General features: G+C 42.9%; 1 protein-coding gene across 1 annotated transcript in view; it reads left to right on the forward strand.

The window, feature by feature from the left end:
* pkhd1l1 (PKHD1 like 1) overlaps positions 1-18,799 on the forward strand; it is a 43,200-nt gene that overhangs the window by 616 nt on the left and 23,785 nt on the right. Inside the window, exons 2-37 of the mRNA XM_022757279.1 lie at positions 13-157; positions 240-348; positions 444-501; positions 585-678; positions 989-1,042; positions 1,272-1,345; positions 1,438-1,480; positions 1,590-1,660; positions 2,298-2,408; positions 4,144-4,236; positions 5,087-5,352; positions 5,511-5,602; positions 5,758-5,917; positions 6,800-6,935; positions 7,023-7,166; positions 7,398-7,552; positions 7,830-7,940; positions 8,040-8,195; positions 8,491-8,615; positions 8,732-8,895; positions 9,195-9,364; positions 10,731-10,863; positions 11,418-11,572; positions 12,063-12,185; positions 12,493-12,598; positions 12,867-12,974; positions 13,059-13,223; positions 13,299-13,420; positions 13,824-13,956; positions 15,187-15,379; positions 15,901-16,043; positions 16,247-16,351; positions 16,675-16,860; positions 17,500-17,673; positions 17,808-18,013; positions 18,468-18,799. The exon at positions 18,468-18,799 is cut by the window's right edge and continues 641 nt beyond it. Coding sequence (XP_022613000.1) covers positions 13-157; positions 240-348; positions 444-501; positions 585-678; positions 989-1,042; positions 1,272-1,345; positions 1,438-1,480; positions 1,590-1,660; positions 2,298-2,408; positions 4,144-4,236; positions 5,087-5,352; positions 5,511-5,602; positions 5,758-5,917; positions 6,800-6,935; positions 7,023-7,166; positions 7,398-7,552; positions 7,830-7,940; positions 8,040-8,195; positions 8,491-8,615; positions 8,732-8,895; positions 9,195-9,364; positions 10,731-10,863; positions 11,418-11,572; positions 12,063-12,185; positions 12,493-12,598; positions 12,867-12,974; positions 13,059-13,223; positions 13,299-13,420; positions 13,824-13,956; positions 15,187-15,379; positions 15,901-16,043; positions 16,247-16,351; positions 16,675-16,860; positions 17,500-17,673; positions 17,808-18,013; positions 18,468-18,799 — 4,915 coding nt within the window. The remainder of the gene's footprint in view (positions 1-12; positions 158-239; positions 349-443; positions 502-584; positions 679-988; positions 1,043-1,271; positions 1,346-1,437; positions 1,481-1,589; positions 1,661-2,297; positions 2,409-4,143; positions 4,237-5,086; positions 5,353-5,510; positions 5,603-5,757; positions 5,918-6,799; positions 6,936-7,022; positions 7,167-7,397; positions 7,553-7,829; positions 7,941-8,039; positions 8,196-8,490; positions 8,616-8,731; positions 8,896-9,194; positions 9,365-10,730; positions 10,864-11,417; positions 11,573-12,062; positions 12,186-12,492; positions 12,599-12,866; positions 12,975-13,058; positions 13,224-13,298; positions 13,421-13,823; positions 13,957-15,186; positions 15,380-15,900; positions 16,044-16,246; positions 16,352-16,674; positions 16,861-17,499; positions 17,674-17,807; positions 18,014-18,467) is intronic.

Here is an 18,799-nt window from a genome sequence, read left to right on the forward strand (position 1 = left end):
TTGTGTTTCCAGGTTTTGCCCAGGAGCGTCAGTTCCAGCTGAACCCGACAGACGACACGTTTGGGAACCGAGTGACTCTGGTGTCGGACACTCTGTCCGTCCCCTGTGACGTGGAGAGAGACTCGACACACGGAAGCCAGATCCTGTGTTACACCAGGTATCCTCCAGGCTCCTTTAAAGAGCATCCACTCCGCCCCACCAGCACGTGTCACCACATTGATTATGTTTGTCCGCCGCAGGCCGATGCCGAGCGGTCACTATGTGGTCCGTGTGAGTGTGGACGGTGTTCCCGTTCCTGACAGCAACATCTGCTACGGCGTGTACAAGTCATACCACTGCAGCTTCTATGTACGTTTGCACTTCATGCGACACTTTGGTTCACGAGTCAACTGATTGATCAGTGATTGATCCTCTTTTTCCATCTGTACTTTACCTCTCCTCAGACTGTCTGGTATCGCACCCCCACTATCAAATCCCTGAGTCCAGCCAGCGGCCCCCCAGGTCCACTCTTGACTTCTGTATATGTGCAGATTCCACTGAGTCCAGTTTAACTTCAATTTAAACCTTCTTCAAACTCTCTGCAGGCTCGTTGGTGACGGTGCACGGACGCATCTACACTGACGTGTACGGCAGCAACACGGCCGTCAGCTCCAACGGCCTCAACGTCAGATTCCTGAGGTAAAAACTCACCTTTACTTTCAAAATCTTCAAATTCTGACGTCACCAAAACATTAAAGTATCGTTCTTTAAAACGACCTGACGAACTGAAGGAAGTCCTGTAATATCCCATAATCAAATATGATTCTTTTTGCACTGGAAACAATAGAAACTTTCTCAACCCACTGACATTTATTCACTCGCTTTAATAAAATGTGGGTTTAAGATTTAAAGTTACGGGTAAAGAAGGTTTATTTAATGGCTTTATAATAAAGAATTTCATTTAGACATTTAACTGCAGATTAAAACTCAACTTAATTGTTTGTACCAGATCCTACATGGGAGGGATGCCCTGCCAGCTGCTCAAACCAGAGTCAGATGAACTGTAAGTAGTTTGTCCAGATGTGGACTGTGCATTCAGAAATGAAGTTATAATTCTACATCCTATAATTCCCTTTATATCCTATAATTAAATATAATTCTTTTAAGATGTTAATTTGCATAGAAAACAACAGAAATATCAAGTTCAGATATGTTGCATAGCAGCTTCTGAAAACATTAAGTTCAAGGGAGCTGGTTATTTTATATTAAACGTGTTTCTAATGTTTCTGAAGATATAACCTACGACTGACTTCAGAAACTTCTCATTGGGGAGAAATGAGCTGCAAGATGACAGGGACATATGTCGGTAAGATGGTTAGAAATGCTCTTTAATATACATTAAAAAATAATAATTCATTTAGAAACTGTCCTTTAATGATGATGTCATGTGACCTTCAGGGCATCACAACCTCACTTACATTCTGGACAGTGAATTTGGAAGGTGAAACATCACTTTAAGATTTCCATACATTCAGAAAATGATCAGCACTGTGTATATTCAAACTTAAAACAATGTTAATGTGCAATTATTTTTTCTTTATGATCTGCAGGAGTTTACCAGAGAAGAATCTGTACAGGGTTTCAGCTCTGGGCAAACTCTCCATGTTCCAGACTTTTGCAGGTATGTCAGACCCATACAGAAAAACCATGCATGTCACCTATAGGGGATATATTATTATCACATATATACATCCTCTGGATATATGAAGGTAAGTTTATAACATATATAAAATACCCATAATAAAATCTGTATATGTATATATATTAAAACATATCTATATGATTCATTTTGATATGGTAAAACATGTTGTGACCATGTTAACGATATATATTTAATATATATGTAAACGTTTATTAGAACGACATTCATATAATAATTCTATGTTAATTTATGGTTTTCTTATTCATTTTAAACATGTCTCTTCCCTTTCTGGGAAAGTGGAGCCCACTGCATATAATATCAACATATTATATTTATCATATGTTACATCTGGGATGGATATATATTTATGTAACATATGTCATCAATATATTGTAATATACAATAAACATGCATATTAATATGAGCTAGACATATATGTCAATATATGAAATTATATTCTAATTTTCCAATTTCTAATAGATTTTATATTTAATTTTTACATGTGTTTTTTATATATGTACATATATTACATGTGAGTATGGGGACAGCAACATTTATTCACATTAAGTATCTGCTGTGTTTCTGTGTGTGTTTATTTGTTGCTCTTCTTGGTCAGAGGTGACAGGAGTCTCTCCATCCAATGGCAGCGTGGTGGGCGGGACCCTGCTGACCGTCCACGGCCGCTTCTTCGACCAAACCGATCGCCCGGCACGTGTCCTGGTCGGAGGTAACCGTCTCCACCAAGGTGGAAACTCCCCACCTGTAGCCAGAGTCTGTTACCGTGACAACTTCACGATGTGGTTGTGTGACAGAACAAAGTGTTCAGCACAAACAGATCTCCACTAAACAAACCTTCACAGGTTGTCGCGGGACTGAAGTCATGCGATGGTGATAATCCTTTTCAGCTCAACACAAGCTGCACATTCTTCACAACAAAAGGAAAGTGTCGAGTTGTCTCTGAGTGGAAGGAAGAATCTCACACAGCTTAGAGACGCAGCCGACCACGACAAACCCTCCACTGCTCTGTCTGTCTCGAGACTTCATGAGTCACTGAAGCTGCTGTTCACGTGTCACGATTGACAACAAGTCATTTTTCCTCAATCATAATAAGATAAGATATTCTTTTATTAGTCCCACACTGGCGTCACAGCAGCAAAGTGACAGAACAAAGAGAGAAGAACAGATTGTCAAATGACGAGAACCACAAAACTTAATATTTGGCATTTGAGCAAATTCAAGAGCTCAGAAGAAATTAATGAAAATAAACCAGATACAGAATAAAGAGCGTCCATTTCAACATGACACACAAGAATCACTACAATAAAATTCCTATATGACTGATAGTGTGTGTAACTGTAACCGACCCGAGAAATCAAAGCACAGTAAAGACTAATTAGTTGTCGACCTTTTCTCCAGCTTGACAGGTAGAAAACTTAAAAACAGCCGTCACCGTCTGGACACAGATCATTCAACGTTTTTCACTTACCTCTTGAACATTTGAAATACGGCAGAAAATGAGACGGTCTTTTTAACTTTCCCGGATCACAGAGCTCGCACAGTCTCAGAGACCTCTCTGGATATTTTTCAATCTGTAAAACAAAGATAATCTTTATTGATTTCATGCTCCTGCAACTGAAGCGTCACAACAGCCTTTAAAACAGAATAGTGTATAAACCTTACGAGCATCTACTATAGATAAAATACAGCACTGAAGTGAAAGGTACATAAACTGTGTACACCACAGGAAACAGCTTTTACAAAGAGCATCCAGAAACAAAATGTCACAAATATGTGACAAAAGTTGAGTGAAAGGAATCGAAAGTTTGGATCCTTCACTTCAGTAAAAGAAGCAACGACACTCTGTGAAATGACTTTATCATCAGTAAAAGTCCTGTAATCTAAATCTTACCAAACAGTACAAACGTGTACAGAACATATCAAAACCATAAGTGTTTATTATGCAGAGAAATGTCATTGTTATACACTATATCAGTGTGTAATGGCTGATGTATGTTTAAGTGCCATTTTCTCAAAGTGCTGCTGACTTTATAATAAATGTTTCATAAAGTCACGTGTAATAATCAACCAGAGTAACTGCAGCTGTCAGATTACTGTGGTGAAGGACAATATTTCCCTGAATGGAGAGGAGTAAAAGTATAAAGTAGAGAAATGTCAGTAAAGTTTTATTCTATTGTTCTTGAGTAAACGCACTTTCCAGCGCTGTGCAGGAGTTGGTAAAGAAAGGAGGAATAGCAGCTCTTTACTGTGCAACTGAAGAAAAGAAAGAGACTTGTATTTACAGCTGAACCCATGATCTCACAAACATTATGTTTCAGCTGAGGAGGGAAGATAACACACTTCACTTTGTATTTTACTTCATCCTGTGAAGCCGGTGTTCTTCTTTGTTTTGTGTGGAAGTGGAAAGTTGCTGCGAGCTCTCAGTCCCTGACGTTTCTCCTCAGGTCTGCCGTGTGAAATCCAGAGTGTGTCTGACGTCAGAATCACGTGCAGGACCCCTGAGCGCCTCATCAGCAACGACTCAGGAGTCTACCCAGGTGAGGACGCGCCGCCGCCTCTGTCGCTTTATCTTCCAATATGAAGCAACCGACACTCGTCTCCATCCATCCTGCTGCTTCGTGTCGTGCTGTGTCAACATCTGAACAACGCACCGGCATCAGTCGCTCGATCACTGGAAGAATTTCAAGTATCTGTCAACAAACCTGTCGTCTAGAAGATGGTGATCATCATCCCATCACTTGTCACGGTCCATCAAGTGTGAGGACACTTTGATGTGCTTTGAACAGTAATCAGATCATCTGTTATCAGACTGTAACACAAACACCTTTTTCACCTCGTGTCATGTTAATAACTTCTCACGGGAGCCGACGTCAGCGGCAGATACGGCCGCAGGTTTTTAACTTCTACAACCTTTTGTATCAGGATTTCTTCCTTTAGCAGAAAATGATTTAAATAAAATTCAGATTTATTTTGATTTCTTTTTTAAAGCCAAAGATTTTGAAACTAGAATCACCTCCTCCACTCAGACTAGTCCAGGCCACATCCCTGTTTATCCAGAGTCACAGAGAATATGAAGCATTTGTGTGAAATGTTCTCATTATTGCTGTGTGTCTTGAGTACTGGCTAACAGGTGTTTTGTGAGCTTGAGTCCAGATGAACGTTTTTACCAAATTTGAAGAAGTTCTGTCCAGATGTTGCTGAGATATCCCGTCCACGAGAAGGAGACGGACAACCCAAAAACAATATGGCGGCTGTGTCTGTTCTCCCCTCGTGTGTTTATTTGACTCCAATAGTTGCCATTTAATTTTCTGTTGGCTGACATATTGATTAACGATCTAATGTAGATACACCACCAATCATTTGAATTCTTCTCACACGTACGTCCAGGTGGGCGCGGCTTGAAGATGGAGGTGTGGAACAACACGCGACCCCGTTACCTGACCGACATCTGGAACTACGACGACAACACGACGGGATACTGGTGGCACTGGATCGACTCCATGCCGCACAGGTTCAATTACTCACTGGATCTTTTCACCTCGCGATCCAGAGGCTTCTTCGTCCCTCCGGCCAGCGGCAACTACACCATCTACCTGCACTGTGACGACAGGTGTGAGCTGTACCTGAGCAACTCCAGCCGCCCAGAGGACAAGGTATGACATGACGGTGTAGTTCACAATAACACATATTATTATTAAAGTTACTATTCTGCCATAACACCACCACGCTATTATATTATTCTACACTATATTATTTATTTATGTATTCATTTTGTTACATTGACAGAATATCATTATCATTATTTATTCAGGTTAAAGTTGCTTATCAGCCAAATTATGTCTCAGACTTCTTCAAACTGGAGTCACAAAAGTCTGAGGTGATGACGCTAGAGAAAGGAAAACCGTAAGTATGGGAGTACAGTTCTATTTATTTTATTTAACTAATAATAATAATAATAATAACAACAATAATAATAAAACTTAATTTATGTAGCACTTTTCAAAACAACAGCTGTGACCATATTATCGAAAATAACTAAAAATCGAAATCTTCTGTAGCTACTACATGGAAATACTTCAACAAGAATATGGCGGTCAGTCGAGTCTCAACCTCGGCTTGTTCCGAGAGGAGAGTTCCTTCACGGAGGACCAGACGAAAGATGCTGTCAACGAGGTCCAGAGAATCGTGGCTGAATACGACGTGTTCGATGAGGAACAGGTATGTGGTGGCTCACCTGATGCTAACCTGTTTCTTTATTCTGTTAAAAAAAAATAAAAAAAATAAAATTAGCAAATACGTCAATGTTTTTATACCTCTCACTCTCTTATCTGTATGCTAAATGTTAAGCTACAACGGTTAGCAAGAAGATCATTAGCTTAGCCTAGCGTAAAGACTGGAAACAGGGGGAAACAGCTAGCCTGGCTCTGACCAAGAAAGACACTGCTCCTTTTGTGTGGATTAAATACAGTGTGTTAACTAGTGATCTTTAGAGGTGCTGGTAGGTAGAGTTTGGGACGTTTGGACAGAGCCAGGCTAGCTCCCGTTTAAGCTAGTAGCTAAGCTAGTTCGGTCTCCTGGCTCCAACTTTACTAACAAAAAAATGTATCAGCATGAATCTGTGAAGGCAGAATTAACTGTATTTTAAACCTCTTAACTGTATCTGGGATGAATTTGTAAAATCTACCTTAAAACATTTCAACACTGTTGAAGGCAGCTAATGACAATTTAGCATTAGCTGGTTTGTGCCGGTCCTCTAATAAGGACTTTTCTCTCCTTTCTGGCAGTTTTCCACTTAAATAAGACAAGCGATGCCAACGATTTTAGGACTTATTTTAATCAAACAATGCAGCTGTCTTGTTGAAAAGATCTCCTTCTCTTGCTGTTGCAGTGTTAGCATTATTGCTAGCACTGTTGTTCACAAATGTATGTGTAAATGTCACATCAGAGAATGAAGGAGATCACTAAATTAAGTAAATGTAGCACGCTGAGGGAAGTTGGGTACAAAAAAAAGCAAATTCATAAAAATGTAAATTCTCTTCCTATTCTAAAGAATTAAATTTTATGACTCATCTTTGTTGCCTCCTTTTCACTGTCACTCAGGTGGTTACCTTTGACTCGTGGCCCACCAATGCTGCCGGATTCAAAGAGGTCCAGAAGGTGAGCGTCAGCAGCAGCTGTGCCAGCCATGTTTGTGGGAACACCTTCTTCAGCCTTGGCTACGGGGACGCAAAGACTGGTAATGTGGAATGACCAAAAGGAAAACCCTTAGACTTCTGCTCTGATCTAATAAAACTACAGTGAGCTTTGTGTTTGTCTTCTCCAGGACCAATCCCAGTCAGCGCCTCAGCAGAGATGATGGAGGTTGTCTTGAACGACCTTTGGTCCATCAAACCCGACACAGTTCAGGTCACCAAACAGGATGACAGCCAAGGATCTCACTACACAGTCACATTCAACTCTGACAGAGGTAAGAAGAGACAGACAGTATTCAGTATCAACTACAGATTCAAATGATGTTCAATAGATTCGTACCTTGATAAACAAAAGTGTATAATATTTGTTTTGTGCTGAGTATTGTACAAAGATTTGTTTTAAATTGACATAACAGACTTCTAAAGAGCATCACTGTTATATTTAGTTTCAGCAGCAAAAGTGCAACAAATAGCTAATTGATTAAATCTGTCTTTTTTGACTTCAGGTGACTTTGAACCTCTTCACTATGAGGTTTTTGGCTCTGACACCAACATCACTGTCGTGGAGGTCACCAAGGGGAGGAGCAGCATGGAGACTTTCACTCTGCTCTGGGGGGGCGTCCCCACAAAGCCCATCGCCTACAACGCAACTGAGGCTGAGGTCTGAGACTTAAACTGTCTCTCTTTGTGTTCACACATCTGTAATTCACCTTAATCTCAGTGTGGTTGGGATCATGTTTAAAAGTTTTTATTTACTGATGTTTGAGGAAAGTTTTTAACCTGAAATTCAGAATCCCCCAAATCAGTCAAAACTAATCCTGCAGGTTGTAAACAGAGATCTTGGAATAATGTCTTTAAATTGATTTTCATGTTGCATTTTTTCACTGAATGAAGCTGCAGAAAAAATACTAACGTGCAGCGTGTGTGACTGTGAACAGGTGCAGTCGGCTCTGGAGGACATGATGAAAGCCTGGTGTCCAGGTGAGATCCTGACCACTGAAGGCACCACTGTGAAATACTTCAAAGATTTTGAAGATGACAACTCTCAGGTCAGTGCAACAAAAAAAAAAAAAAACACGCACTTACCAGACGTTGGTGTAAAGCTTTGGAGAGTATCTGATTTTAGATTCTCATTGTGTTCTCACCAGTTTGCTGGTGCGACTCCTGAGGAAGGGACTCGTGTGAAACACTCTGGTTTCTGTGGCCTGTGGTCTCTGAAGAACGCTCAGGTTCTTTTCAAGGAAAGCTACAGGACAGAGTCCGGGGACGTTTACGGACCAGTGTCACTGGACCAACACTCCATGGTGAAACAACCACTGTGTTATTTATTGATTTTGTACATCTGGTTAGATTGTCAAAGAATTTATATCATAAGTGAATGCAGTTAAAAACATAATGGACATGTGAGCTTAACCATATGCAAGAGGATCAGGGCCACATGTCAATTTATTTTTTTAAGAATTCGGACTTTAAAATGTTTTTTCCCGTCTGGCGCTGATCCTCTTCTGTTGAACCTTGGTAGTTTGGACCTGGTCTGGAATTAAATCTTTGCTTCTACTGTGATTGAACTGTTGATTCAATATTTACCTTTCCTTCCAGCTTTGCTTCGCATACAAGGGAATGTTGAAGGATGAAGTTGGAATGAAGTTCACTTACCGCAACAGCGAAGGCGAAACCAAGACAGAGACGGCAAAGATCAACACTCTCTTCACAAAGGGCCCAGAGTCAGTAGAGACCATAAAGAGTCTGATGTGTCAGATACAGTATAAACACTGGTTACTCATTCTTCCTCTATTCTTCAGCTAAACTGCAGCATGTACGTGTGATTGTTTCTCCACAGATGGAGCTACAAGTGCGTGAACCTGCAGAGCTCTCTGCAGGCCGAGTACGTCGGGAGCGGATACGAGCTGCTGGAGTTTTACCTCTACAAAGACGCCACCGGTGCCGATTTCTACGTGGACGCTGTTCACATTGGAAAGAGACCGACCACCAGTGATGAAAATGGTACACAGCTTCATGGTTTGGTTTTTTGATTTGCCAAGATTAACGTAACAAAATAATCCGTCTTTTCATACTTGGCTTTGTTTGATTGTTCCAGTGTCACATGCATGTAGACGTATTCATCGCAATCAGACGTCGTTCTGTTATTGAATCTGGAAAAACAGCCCAAAAAAAAAGCAACAGAAAATGACAGTTTTTGTTTGATAATGCAACACATTTCTATTATTTCATATTGATATGTAAAAACTACGGCTGAGCACATTCCAACAGTTTATTTCATTGATCTGTGTTGTTTCTCTCAGCTGTTCCCCACAGGAGGAGGCCCCCACCCTTTGAGAGCTCAGGCCGTTCCTTTGAGGTGATCTCCGTCAACAAAGACACGTCAGCGGCTTCGCACATGAGCTACGAGATTAAGGCCACACCGGTGGATTGTGCCTTTGGCTTCCCACTGCTAGGAGTTGGCTTCCTGCAGGTAACTGATGATTTGACGTTTAGGTAGTGTAACAGTGTCATGTTAAAGACAAGGACACCCCCTCCATATTCCTACAGTAGACCGCAGGACAACGCAGACGTAGTGTTGGTCAACTCAGCTGTTGAGATCCTAAACTCTTGAAAATATTATTTATATTACACAAGACCTGTGTTTCCCAGTGACTTCCGTTCCGTCAGAGTCTGTTGGAGCAACAGTGTGGAGTCTCTAATCTGCCTGGCTTATGTGTCTTGGGAAATAAAATCCACATAAAGAAAGAACTGGGGCCATAAATCAACCCTGCAGCAGTAATAACCTCTGAGTCAGCGTGCTGCCCAGAATATGGATAGTCCCAATAAAATCCAATACAAGCACACGGTACACTAAGTTACAGGATTTATCCTGATGAGGCTTCTTTGAAACAGCAGAGACATTTCCACAAGGAAAACCAGATGTGAGGGTTAAAGGTCTGCTGTTGCTTCAGCAGCTTGACTCATAAAAACAGAGGAAATGTTCAGTGGGCCACAGCCAGGTGATAATAAGCCTCAGTACAGAGCGGCGCCACAGTGATCCTGTAGCTGGCTCTCATGTCTCCAGGTGCTCAACAGGTTTCATTTGACTAACAGATGATGGAGGAAACAGTGACGGAGAGCTGTCACAGACCGTGACTGACAGGTGGAGCACCTGTTGTAGCATCAGTGTCATTAAATCTGATAACTGCACATTGATCCATCATCACCTCATTCTGCAGCGTTTATAATGATTTTAAAGTTACATTATTGATGTATTTATTTATGTTTCTGGAAGTTTATTTATTTATTTAGTTTTTATAATTATAGGGGCAGTAAGTTTGGACCACCACCACATACCACAGCTTTTATCTCCTAAGCTGGTTTACACAGCTCAGTCATAGAGAAGCCTTTATACAAATACACAAAACTCAACTACTAAATACATTTTAAAAATGTACAAAACAGAAACTGGTTCAATAAAATAAAAAAGTTAAAAACTTATTTTTAATTGGTTATTTTTATTTATTATTTCTGTTATTGTTTTATTATTATTCCATCTCATTTTACATTCATGCTTTTAATGTTTTTCTTTTTGGTTTATATTATTATGACCAGATCAGTCATGACCACTGAAGCCTCTTGTTTCACCTTCAGTTCAGAATGATCTGATTCGTTCACGTTGATCTCTGTGGTTAAAGACTTCCACATGTTGATTCCTCAAACAGAGAAAATACCTGTTTCAGTCCAGACTCAGTGTGAAGTCGTGTTGAATGGTGGATTGTGAGAACAATGTTGTGCATTTGAAAGATGGTAAAAATAATGTTTTTTCACTCTTCTTTACACTTCTTATTTGAAAGATGTCCAACAGCAGCGAGGACACGGCTGAGTTCAGGGAGGGAGCAGCCACCGTCACCATCGCTCGCCTCCACAGAGCCACGCCTCCTCTGAACGGCACCTTTGATGTGGAGATTTACGGAGGCCGAGCTGAAGGTACAGTAGCACACGCAGCGGCCGGGACACGTGCATTTGCATTGTAATAACTTTATCTGTCCTGGCCGCGTGTTCCACAGATATTATCATCCGAAAGGTTAAACTCATTCACTGCTGTGCATGAGCAGCGTCTTGATTTGTGCTCCATCACTCCTCCTCTCAGCTGCTGTGAAAACTTACTGTGCACAACACAAAGACAGAGAGTTGAACCCAGCGCTGTCACTTTCAGGTCTTCACTCTTTGCCAGAAACTCAGTTAGTAAAACACTGTTGACCAACTCAGGCGGGTTAAAGAAGACGCATCTCTCACGACTCCTGCAATAATCACATCGAAACTATAAACTATTCCCACACAGAAGTGTAACATATATCACGTATGTCCCTGTTTAGGAGTTAGTCTTCATGATATTGGTGCAAAAACACACTGATGTCTCGTCGTTTTATGATCCACGCTGAAGCATATGATCCGAACTAACACGCTGCAGAGGGGCAGTGAAACACGCAGTAAAGATTTTGAGTCACATATCGCAGCGCTCACCTCTGCACTGTTGTCAGGTCTGTCGGTGGACATCAGTGAGAAGGACCTGAAGTACGCTCTGGAGGGGATCGCGGGGATGGGACAGGTCAGCGTCGCTGCGCAGGGAAGCTGCAGACGCCCCCAGTGGAGGGTGGAGTGGCTCACACAGCCTGGAGACCAGCCTCTGATCCAGGTCACTCTGTCTTTATTTAACTTCTTAATATTTCTCTTTTATTAACAATAAGTTTATTTGAAGCTTTTTTAAGTTGTGTCGTTATATATATAAATATATGTTCTTGACATTTGTATTTGTTCATCATTAGGAAACCTCGTCATGTTTAATTCTCATAATAGAAGACAGGTTTACACTTCACCTTCCTGTCTGTTAAACCATCATAACATTTTATTCTCTCATTAATCCTGACGATGTTTATTCTCACCAGCTGTTTGGTGCTGCGTTGCTCTTGTGTCTCTAATTGTCCCTAATTGTATTTATAATCAATTGTATCATTATGTTATTTGTTTATATTTGTTTTCTTGCTGTTTGTATGAGAGTAAAATAAAACTAAAGTCAGAGCAGTAGTAGTGGTATTACTACTGTAACACCACTGATAGTACCAGTAATATGTATATATCATACATGTCTTTATTTAAACTCAAACTGTGGTTTACTGTGGTTACAGGTCGACAGCTCGTCAGTTGTCGGTGGAAACGCAGTGGTTTCAGCCCGTGAGAGGAAGAAGGGAGGGCTGCTGATACGAAGCCTGACAGGAGATTTTCTCCGTGTCTGGGAAACCAAACCACAGGTACGACTGAGACGCAGACGCCTCGGGCGCTTCTGGTTTTAGGTTTCAGGATTATTTGTCCGTCACCAGATCCAGATCTTTTCATGTGTTTAAATCCTACAGAGCACGTCACATTTCTGTCTGTTGCATAACGCTGTTGTGTTTGTATATTTCGTGCCTCCAGGGAGGATTTCAGTTGCATGTTTTAATAACTGCTTTGTCCTGAGGATGATTGACAGCTGCCGTCCTCTATTATTATATTGTTATGACTGCAGTAACTTCACTTCCTGATGACTTTTGATGGGGAGTCATGTGACACTCTTCGCAGGTGGAGGTTTACATCAACGGGATTCCCTCAAAGTGTTCAGGTGACTGTGGGTTCGACTGGTCGGAGGAGAAGACTCCGGTCGTGTCTGGAATCAGCCCGTCTCAAGGTGGCCGTCTGAAATATTGACTGTTCATTCAACACGAAGCGTTATTGGTTAACGATTGATTATTTCAGGCAGAATATTTGCAACCAAATTAAAAATTTAAAGATCCAAAAAATTTTGGCACCAAACACAATTTTTATTCCATAATGGAAAATATTCAGTCCGGGCTGTAGCATTTATTTTTCTTTCTTGCTTTCACAGACAAATATCTTAGTCCTTATATGTTATTATGTAAATGTAAAGGTGTTGTAAATGCACCTCCCCTCCTCAGGGTCTCACGGTCTGGGGACTCTGCTGACTGTCACCGGAACCGGCTTCAGCAGTGAAAACGCCTCCATCACGGTGGGAGCGGCCAGGTGTCGTGTTGAACAGATCACAGGTCAGTGTTCGAGGCGGACGCTGCAGCTTGTTTGTTAAAATGAAGACGAAGCAGTTTAATGAGCTGCTGTGAATTATATTTCAGAGAGCGCTCAGGTGTGCAGGCTGGGCAGCGCCAGTGCAGGTACCTACCCTGTCTGGGTCAGCTTCCCCTCTCTGGGTGATTCACGCTACGCAGGCGGCAACGCCCCCCGCTTCACCTACCAGCTCATCGTTTCCTCTTTCTCCCCGGCGTCTGGGAGCGTGGCAGGTAGGTCGTCACTCAGAGAGAAAGTAGCGCCTGTAAATCATTTCATTAGGAAGTTTAACTGTGGTCTGTCCTCAGGAGGAACCCTGCTGACAGTGAGCGGCTTCGGCTTCAGCCTGAACGCCACAGTGACTGTTGGCAGCGAGGAGTGCACCGTGGTTCACGCCTCTGACTCTCAGCTGAAGTGCAGGACTCCAGCAGTAAGTGCACAGACTGGAAAACCACTGCATGTTATTTCCCTGCAGCTCAGGACAGTTATTATACATCAGTAACAAACTAAAACTGAAGAATAATAATAAGTAAAACATCAGTCTGGTGGCAGTAACAGGAAAATTACTAAACTAAAACGTAGCGTAACTTGCAGGGATGAGTCAGGAAGTGACTTGAAAGTAATTCTAATGAAATGTCTATCTGTTAGCTAACATTAGCCACCACGAGCTACTGGTTACACCAGACCTGATAGAGCTGCAGCAGGAACATGGAACATAAACATTAATTCAATTATAAGAGGAAGGTTTCATTTTCTAAAGGAGACACTACAGTCACTTATTAGATTCTTTTATTTGTTCTATAATTAATAAATGCTTGTTTGGCTTGTATCAGGGAGCTGCAGGGTCGCACGCAGTGACGGTGATGGTGGGAAACATGAGTCAGAGCGCCAACAGCTCCTTCACCTACGATAACAACCTCACACCACAGATCTCAGCCATGAGTCCCAGCACCACCACAGTCACAGGTCAGTTCTTTTCTTGATACCAGTGGTGCATTTAATGACCTGTCAGTGAGGTGGGACCACAGCTACTAGAGTTACTGGGATGGGTAAACCCAGAGGACTGCTGGGAATATGTTCTTTGATTCATTTAAATGAAAAGTCAGCTTTAATGGAGGAGGATGGGTTTTGTCCTTAAAGGTCAATAGAAATTCAATCTGTACTGAACCCAACAGACACTATATATTCTGTACTGAGGTCTACCTGTCCTTTGTTTATGGAAAGAACAGGATTCATTTTCCCGTCCTTTCACTCCGGGAGCGACAGTGTTTTTAATTTGAGTCAGTCAGTTCTATTAATGGTCATTTCTAATGTTATAAAGCCAGATATAGATCCAGTTACTAGCAGTTACATCAAATCAAATAAATCTAGAAATATATGTATATAAAGCAGATTTAAAACAACCAGAGTGCTGTACAGTAATACACAACCAAACACACACGACACGATGACGGCTACAGTGTGAAGTCTTAACCATCAGACAGGAAACAGTTTGAAATAGAAACATGAGGAGTAAAAGTGAAAGATAATAGATAGGTAATTAAAAATGTTGAGGGAGGAGGAACACTGGATTAAAAGAGGTAAACTGTCCCCATCAGTGTTTCTCCTCAGTCTGGACCAAGGACCAGCCAGGAGCAGCTGGTCTGAGGGGTGGGGAGGGAAAGGAGGCGGAGCAGCTCAGAGATGAGTTCAGGTGTCAGTCCATGTAAAAACAGATAAAAGGTGTTTGACTGGTCGCCAGCGCAGGAGGCAGGTACAGGTGGGATGCTGCGTCTCCTGCTGGTACCAGTGCACAGTGTCCTCTCGCCTCTCTGACTGTTGAGCACAGTAGATCAATGTAATTACATGTGTGAGTGGTCGTCATGTCGCCAGCAGCTTGCGTGAGGTTTTCACACACGGCTTAAAGCGGCGTTAGCGCTCACACCTCTTGTTCCTGTGGCGTGTAAAATGTCGACATTCAGGTTTTTGCTCTGTTGCTAAACCTCGAGACTCTGAGCTGAGAAGAGACTTAACACGCCATCCTGTGTAATTACAGTAAACAGCAGAAGCATCCTCACAACAGGAATACCTGCTCGCGTGCAGGACAATCAGACGGAACAAAGAGGAGAATTATCCTGCAGACAACTGCTAATTATCCTGCCACTCGAATGACACAATCTTCTTCTTCCTGTTGATGCTTTTTGTCTCCTCTTGCAGGACGTCGCGTTCTCACCGTCCAGGGCTCGAACCTGGGCGGCCGAGACAACGACAGCGTCGTGCTCGTAGGCGGAGAGGAGTGCGTCATCGTGGAGTGGACGGAGACGAACATCACCTGTCTCCTCCCCGTGCTGCCGCCCGGTCTGCACAAGGTGGACGTACAGGTGGGAAACAACGGCTACTCCCAGACAAGGTACGACAAACTGACAGAGCCGCGCTGCAGCATCACACAGACATAAAACCTCCAGGAAATAAAAGTGAATAATAGAGTATAATAATTGACCTTGTTTGTGGTCGGCGGTATCCAGCTCTGTCACGGACTAACGAACAGGGGTGTTGACTTCATTTCATTTCATTTATTTACTCCTCACAGATCATTGAGGTTTTCCCTCGTTTTCAATGACGTCAAGATGCACAAACACAGAGTTAACCGAGGATGCTTTAGGCTGCAAAGATCTGACTCTTCAGAAATGTGAAGTAGCAGCAGTAGCAGTTAAAGTCTCAGCGATACATCTTCAAATATGTCAAGTTAAATCTTCCTTTAGAAAAATGTTCCCTGATTGATATTTAATATAATATTCCCACTGACTAAGATGAATTCACAGAAGTCAGTTATTAAAACAGATGAAATGAATCTTCAGTTGCTCTGAAACGATTGGTTGAGGATTCGTTTGGGACTTTATCTGAGTCTTTTCTGTGTTTTATGTTTCACAGCAACGGTGTGAACGGAACCATTGAATACATCCTGGAGTTCTACAGCATCTCTCCACTGTTTGGCTCTTTAATGGGAGGAACCAGACTCACTGTGTCTGGCTCTGGTTTCAGCAACAACACCTCTGACAACAGAGTGTCTGTCGGTAAGTGCCAGTGATTTAAAATGCATCATTACCGTCATAACAGTCTGTTGTGCTCAGGGTTTATCGGCAGAGTTGGATATGAAAATCACCCAGTGGTTATCTGCTGCGATGTAACTACATGCAAATAAGGAAAAGCTGCACTACAGTGTAACAGCATCGGGTGTTATACATGATCTCACACTTGTTGTGTCGGTGTGTGACAGGAGAAGCTGCGTGTGAAGTGAAGGTCGCCTCGGAGAACGAGCTGCAGTGTGTGGTGCAGTCGGAGGAGAAGACCCACGTCGTCACCAACCAGGGCTCCCACCGCAGTACGTTTCCCTCTCCACCCTCCGTGCAGGCGTCGCTCTGAATCTGAGACTGAAGCCCAGAACAACAGGACGAGGGTTCGCTTACAGAAAAGTGCTGCGAGCGCGACGCTGTCGCCTGCAGCTGAAATCTGACTGCACAGGAACAGTTTCAGAAAAGACAGATTTCAAAACCTGTTTGACCCGAGTTTCTCCACAATCAGCCACATTTAGAAAAAGAGTCACAAGTATTTCAATGACATGTTGCTTAAGCTCAGACAATGAGATTCCTCCTGCGTGTTATTGTGTGTGTGTTGGTTGTCTAACTTTAGATCTGTGTGTTGCAGCTTATGGACAGGGATACGCGTGGAGTCCCGCCTCTCTCACGGTGTCTGTCGGCGACACGGTGACGTGGCGTTGGGAGGCGCCGGCCTTCCAGAGAGTGGGATACCGGGTCTTCAGCGTTTCCAGCCCGAGTGGCACAACTTACGACGGGGGAGCGTTCACCAGCGGAGAGACTAAAACTGACAAAGGTGGAACACAGAGTCACAGAGTCACACCTCGAAAAACACTTTCAATTCTATCTTCAAATGTTTTACACAGTTAGATATGATCAGTTTTATTTCCTTATGTCAGAATGTTCCTGTTCATTGATTTATATCAGATTATTAGATCGTTGACACATCAATGTGCACGTAGCATTTTGCTGTTGTTAGCTGGAGCAAGTTTTAACGACTTTATACACAGTTTGCCAGGTTTGAGCAGCAGGGTCAGGCAGCAACAAACAACAACAAACAACAACAAACAACAACAAACAACATAAACACAAATATAATTATTTTCAGTTAAGTTGCAGATATTTTCAAAAAGCTTCCAAAAGGATTAAAACCTCTGACAATGTGTGACGTCCTTATTTAGAGCATATTAATAATCTTTTTTATTATTTTTTCTTACATTACCTTCAGCTCTTGCATTGCATTATGGGTCATGTTCATCCTCTTCCTGGTGGAATAAAGCTGCGACCTCTGTCTCTTCTCACGACTCTTTCAGTTCACTTAAACATGATCTCACCTTCTTCACATCTGACCATTTATTCCATTTCATGAGTTTCCCCCAGGGGATAAATAAAGTATCAATCAATTTATCAATCAATCTATCTATCACCCCCCCAGGGTTGTTCAGCTACCGTTTCTCCTCCCCCGGTGTGTACTACTACAGCAGTGGATACATAGACGATGCTGAAGTCAAGCTGCTGCAGGGAGTCGTGAAGGTGGAGCTTCGGGAGGAGAAGAGCAGCAGGGTGTCCATCAGCGTGGGAGGGGTGGAGGCCAGATACGTGATGGGAGGTAAATGTGTGGATGTGGGTGAAATGCTCCGGAGCAGAAGTTAAATCTGAAGAACAGTTTCTTAGGGATCAGTCACAGAGAGAGAGTCCGCCTCAAAGTGAAAGTTTCCATGTGACCAAACGTCTCCCCTTCAGGTTCGCGTCGTGTTGCCAGATCGGCCCAACAGTGCGTCGCCTCCCCGCAGTGCCGACAGACCAATCACACTTCAGACGGCCTCTCCTTCAGCACCTCCTCCTGCTCCACCCCGACGGTCCGCTCCATCTCCCCCAACCAGGGCTCGCACCACACGGTCATCCACATCCAGGGCGAAGGCTTCAGCGACGTCGCCTGCGCTCACGAGGTTAACCTTTAACTCACTGAGAAGCACATTAGCTTCTTCTTTGGAAACATGTTATAGAGGTTATTATTAAAGGTTATTAACAACTTTTATTAAGAATGTAACATCTCAAGTCACAATAACAACACGTTTTATTAACAGTAAGAGTTCATCAGATTATAAAACTCTTTAAACGACCTGATTTAAATCAGTGTCTTTGATAAATTTACAGGATATTTAGATTTAAAAACGTATTTATCTGGAGAGGAAACTCAAAGCGTAGGTCAGAGAACATCTGTTACTGAACCACACAAACACACTTCCTGTACGTATCGTTATTTAAAGCTGAATTACAGCGATCGTTACGTTTCTGTCTGATTTATCATGTAGAAATACTAAAGTAATAAATACGGTGAAGTGATTTTTACCCACCCGTCCGTCCTGGTTGCGGCTCACTCTGCTCGTCTCCGTCCCTCAGGTGACGGTGGGAGATCAGCCCTGTCAGGTGATCAACAGCTCTCACTCTGACATCACCTGCCGCCTCAGCCCCAGCAGCGGACTCCCCGTCGGCGTCGCCCTCCCCGTGGCCGTCAGGATCAACAACCTGGGCAGCGCCATCATCGCCGTGTCGGACGAGCTCGGCCGCCGGTTCGTGGTTCTGCCCGTGGTGGACTCTGTCTCGCCTCCTGTCGGCAGCGCCACCGGCCACACGAGGCTCCACATCCACGGCTCCGGTTTCTCTGAGGGTCATGTGACTGTCGCCAGCGAGCCCTGCGCCCTCGTGTCGGTCAACTACACCTACATCATCTG

Source organism: Seriola dumerili, unplaced genomic scaffold, assembly GCF_002260705.1.
Source record: "Seriola dumerili isolate Sdu_G_001 unplaced genomic scaffold, Sdu_1.0 BDQW01000273.1, whole genome shotgun sequence".
Classification (NCBI taxonomy): domain Eukaryota; kingdom Metazoa; phylum Chordata; class Actinopteri; order Carangiformes; family Carangidae; genus Seriola; species Seriola dumerili.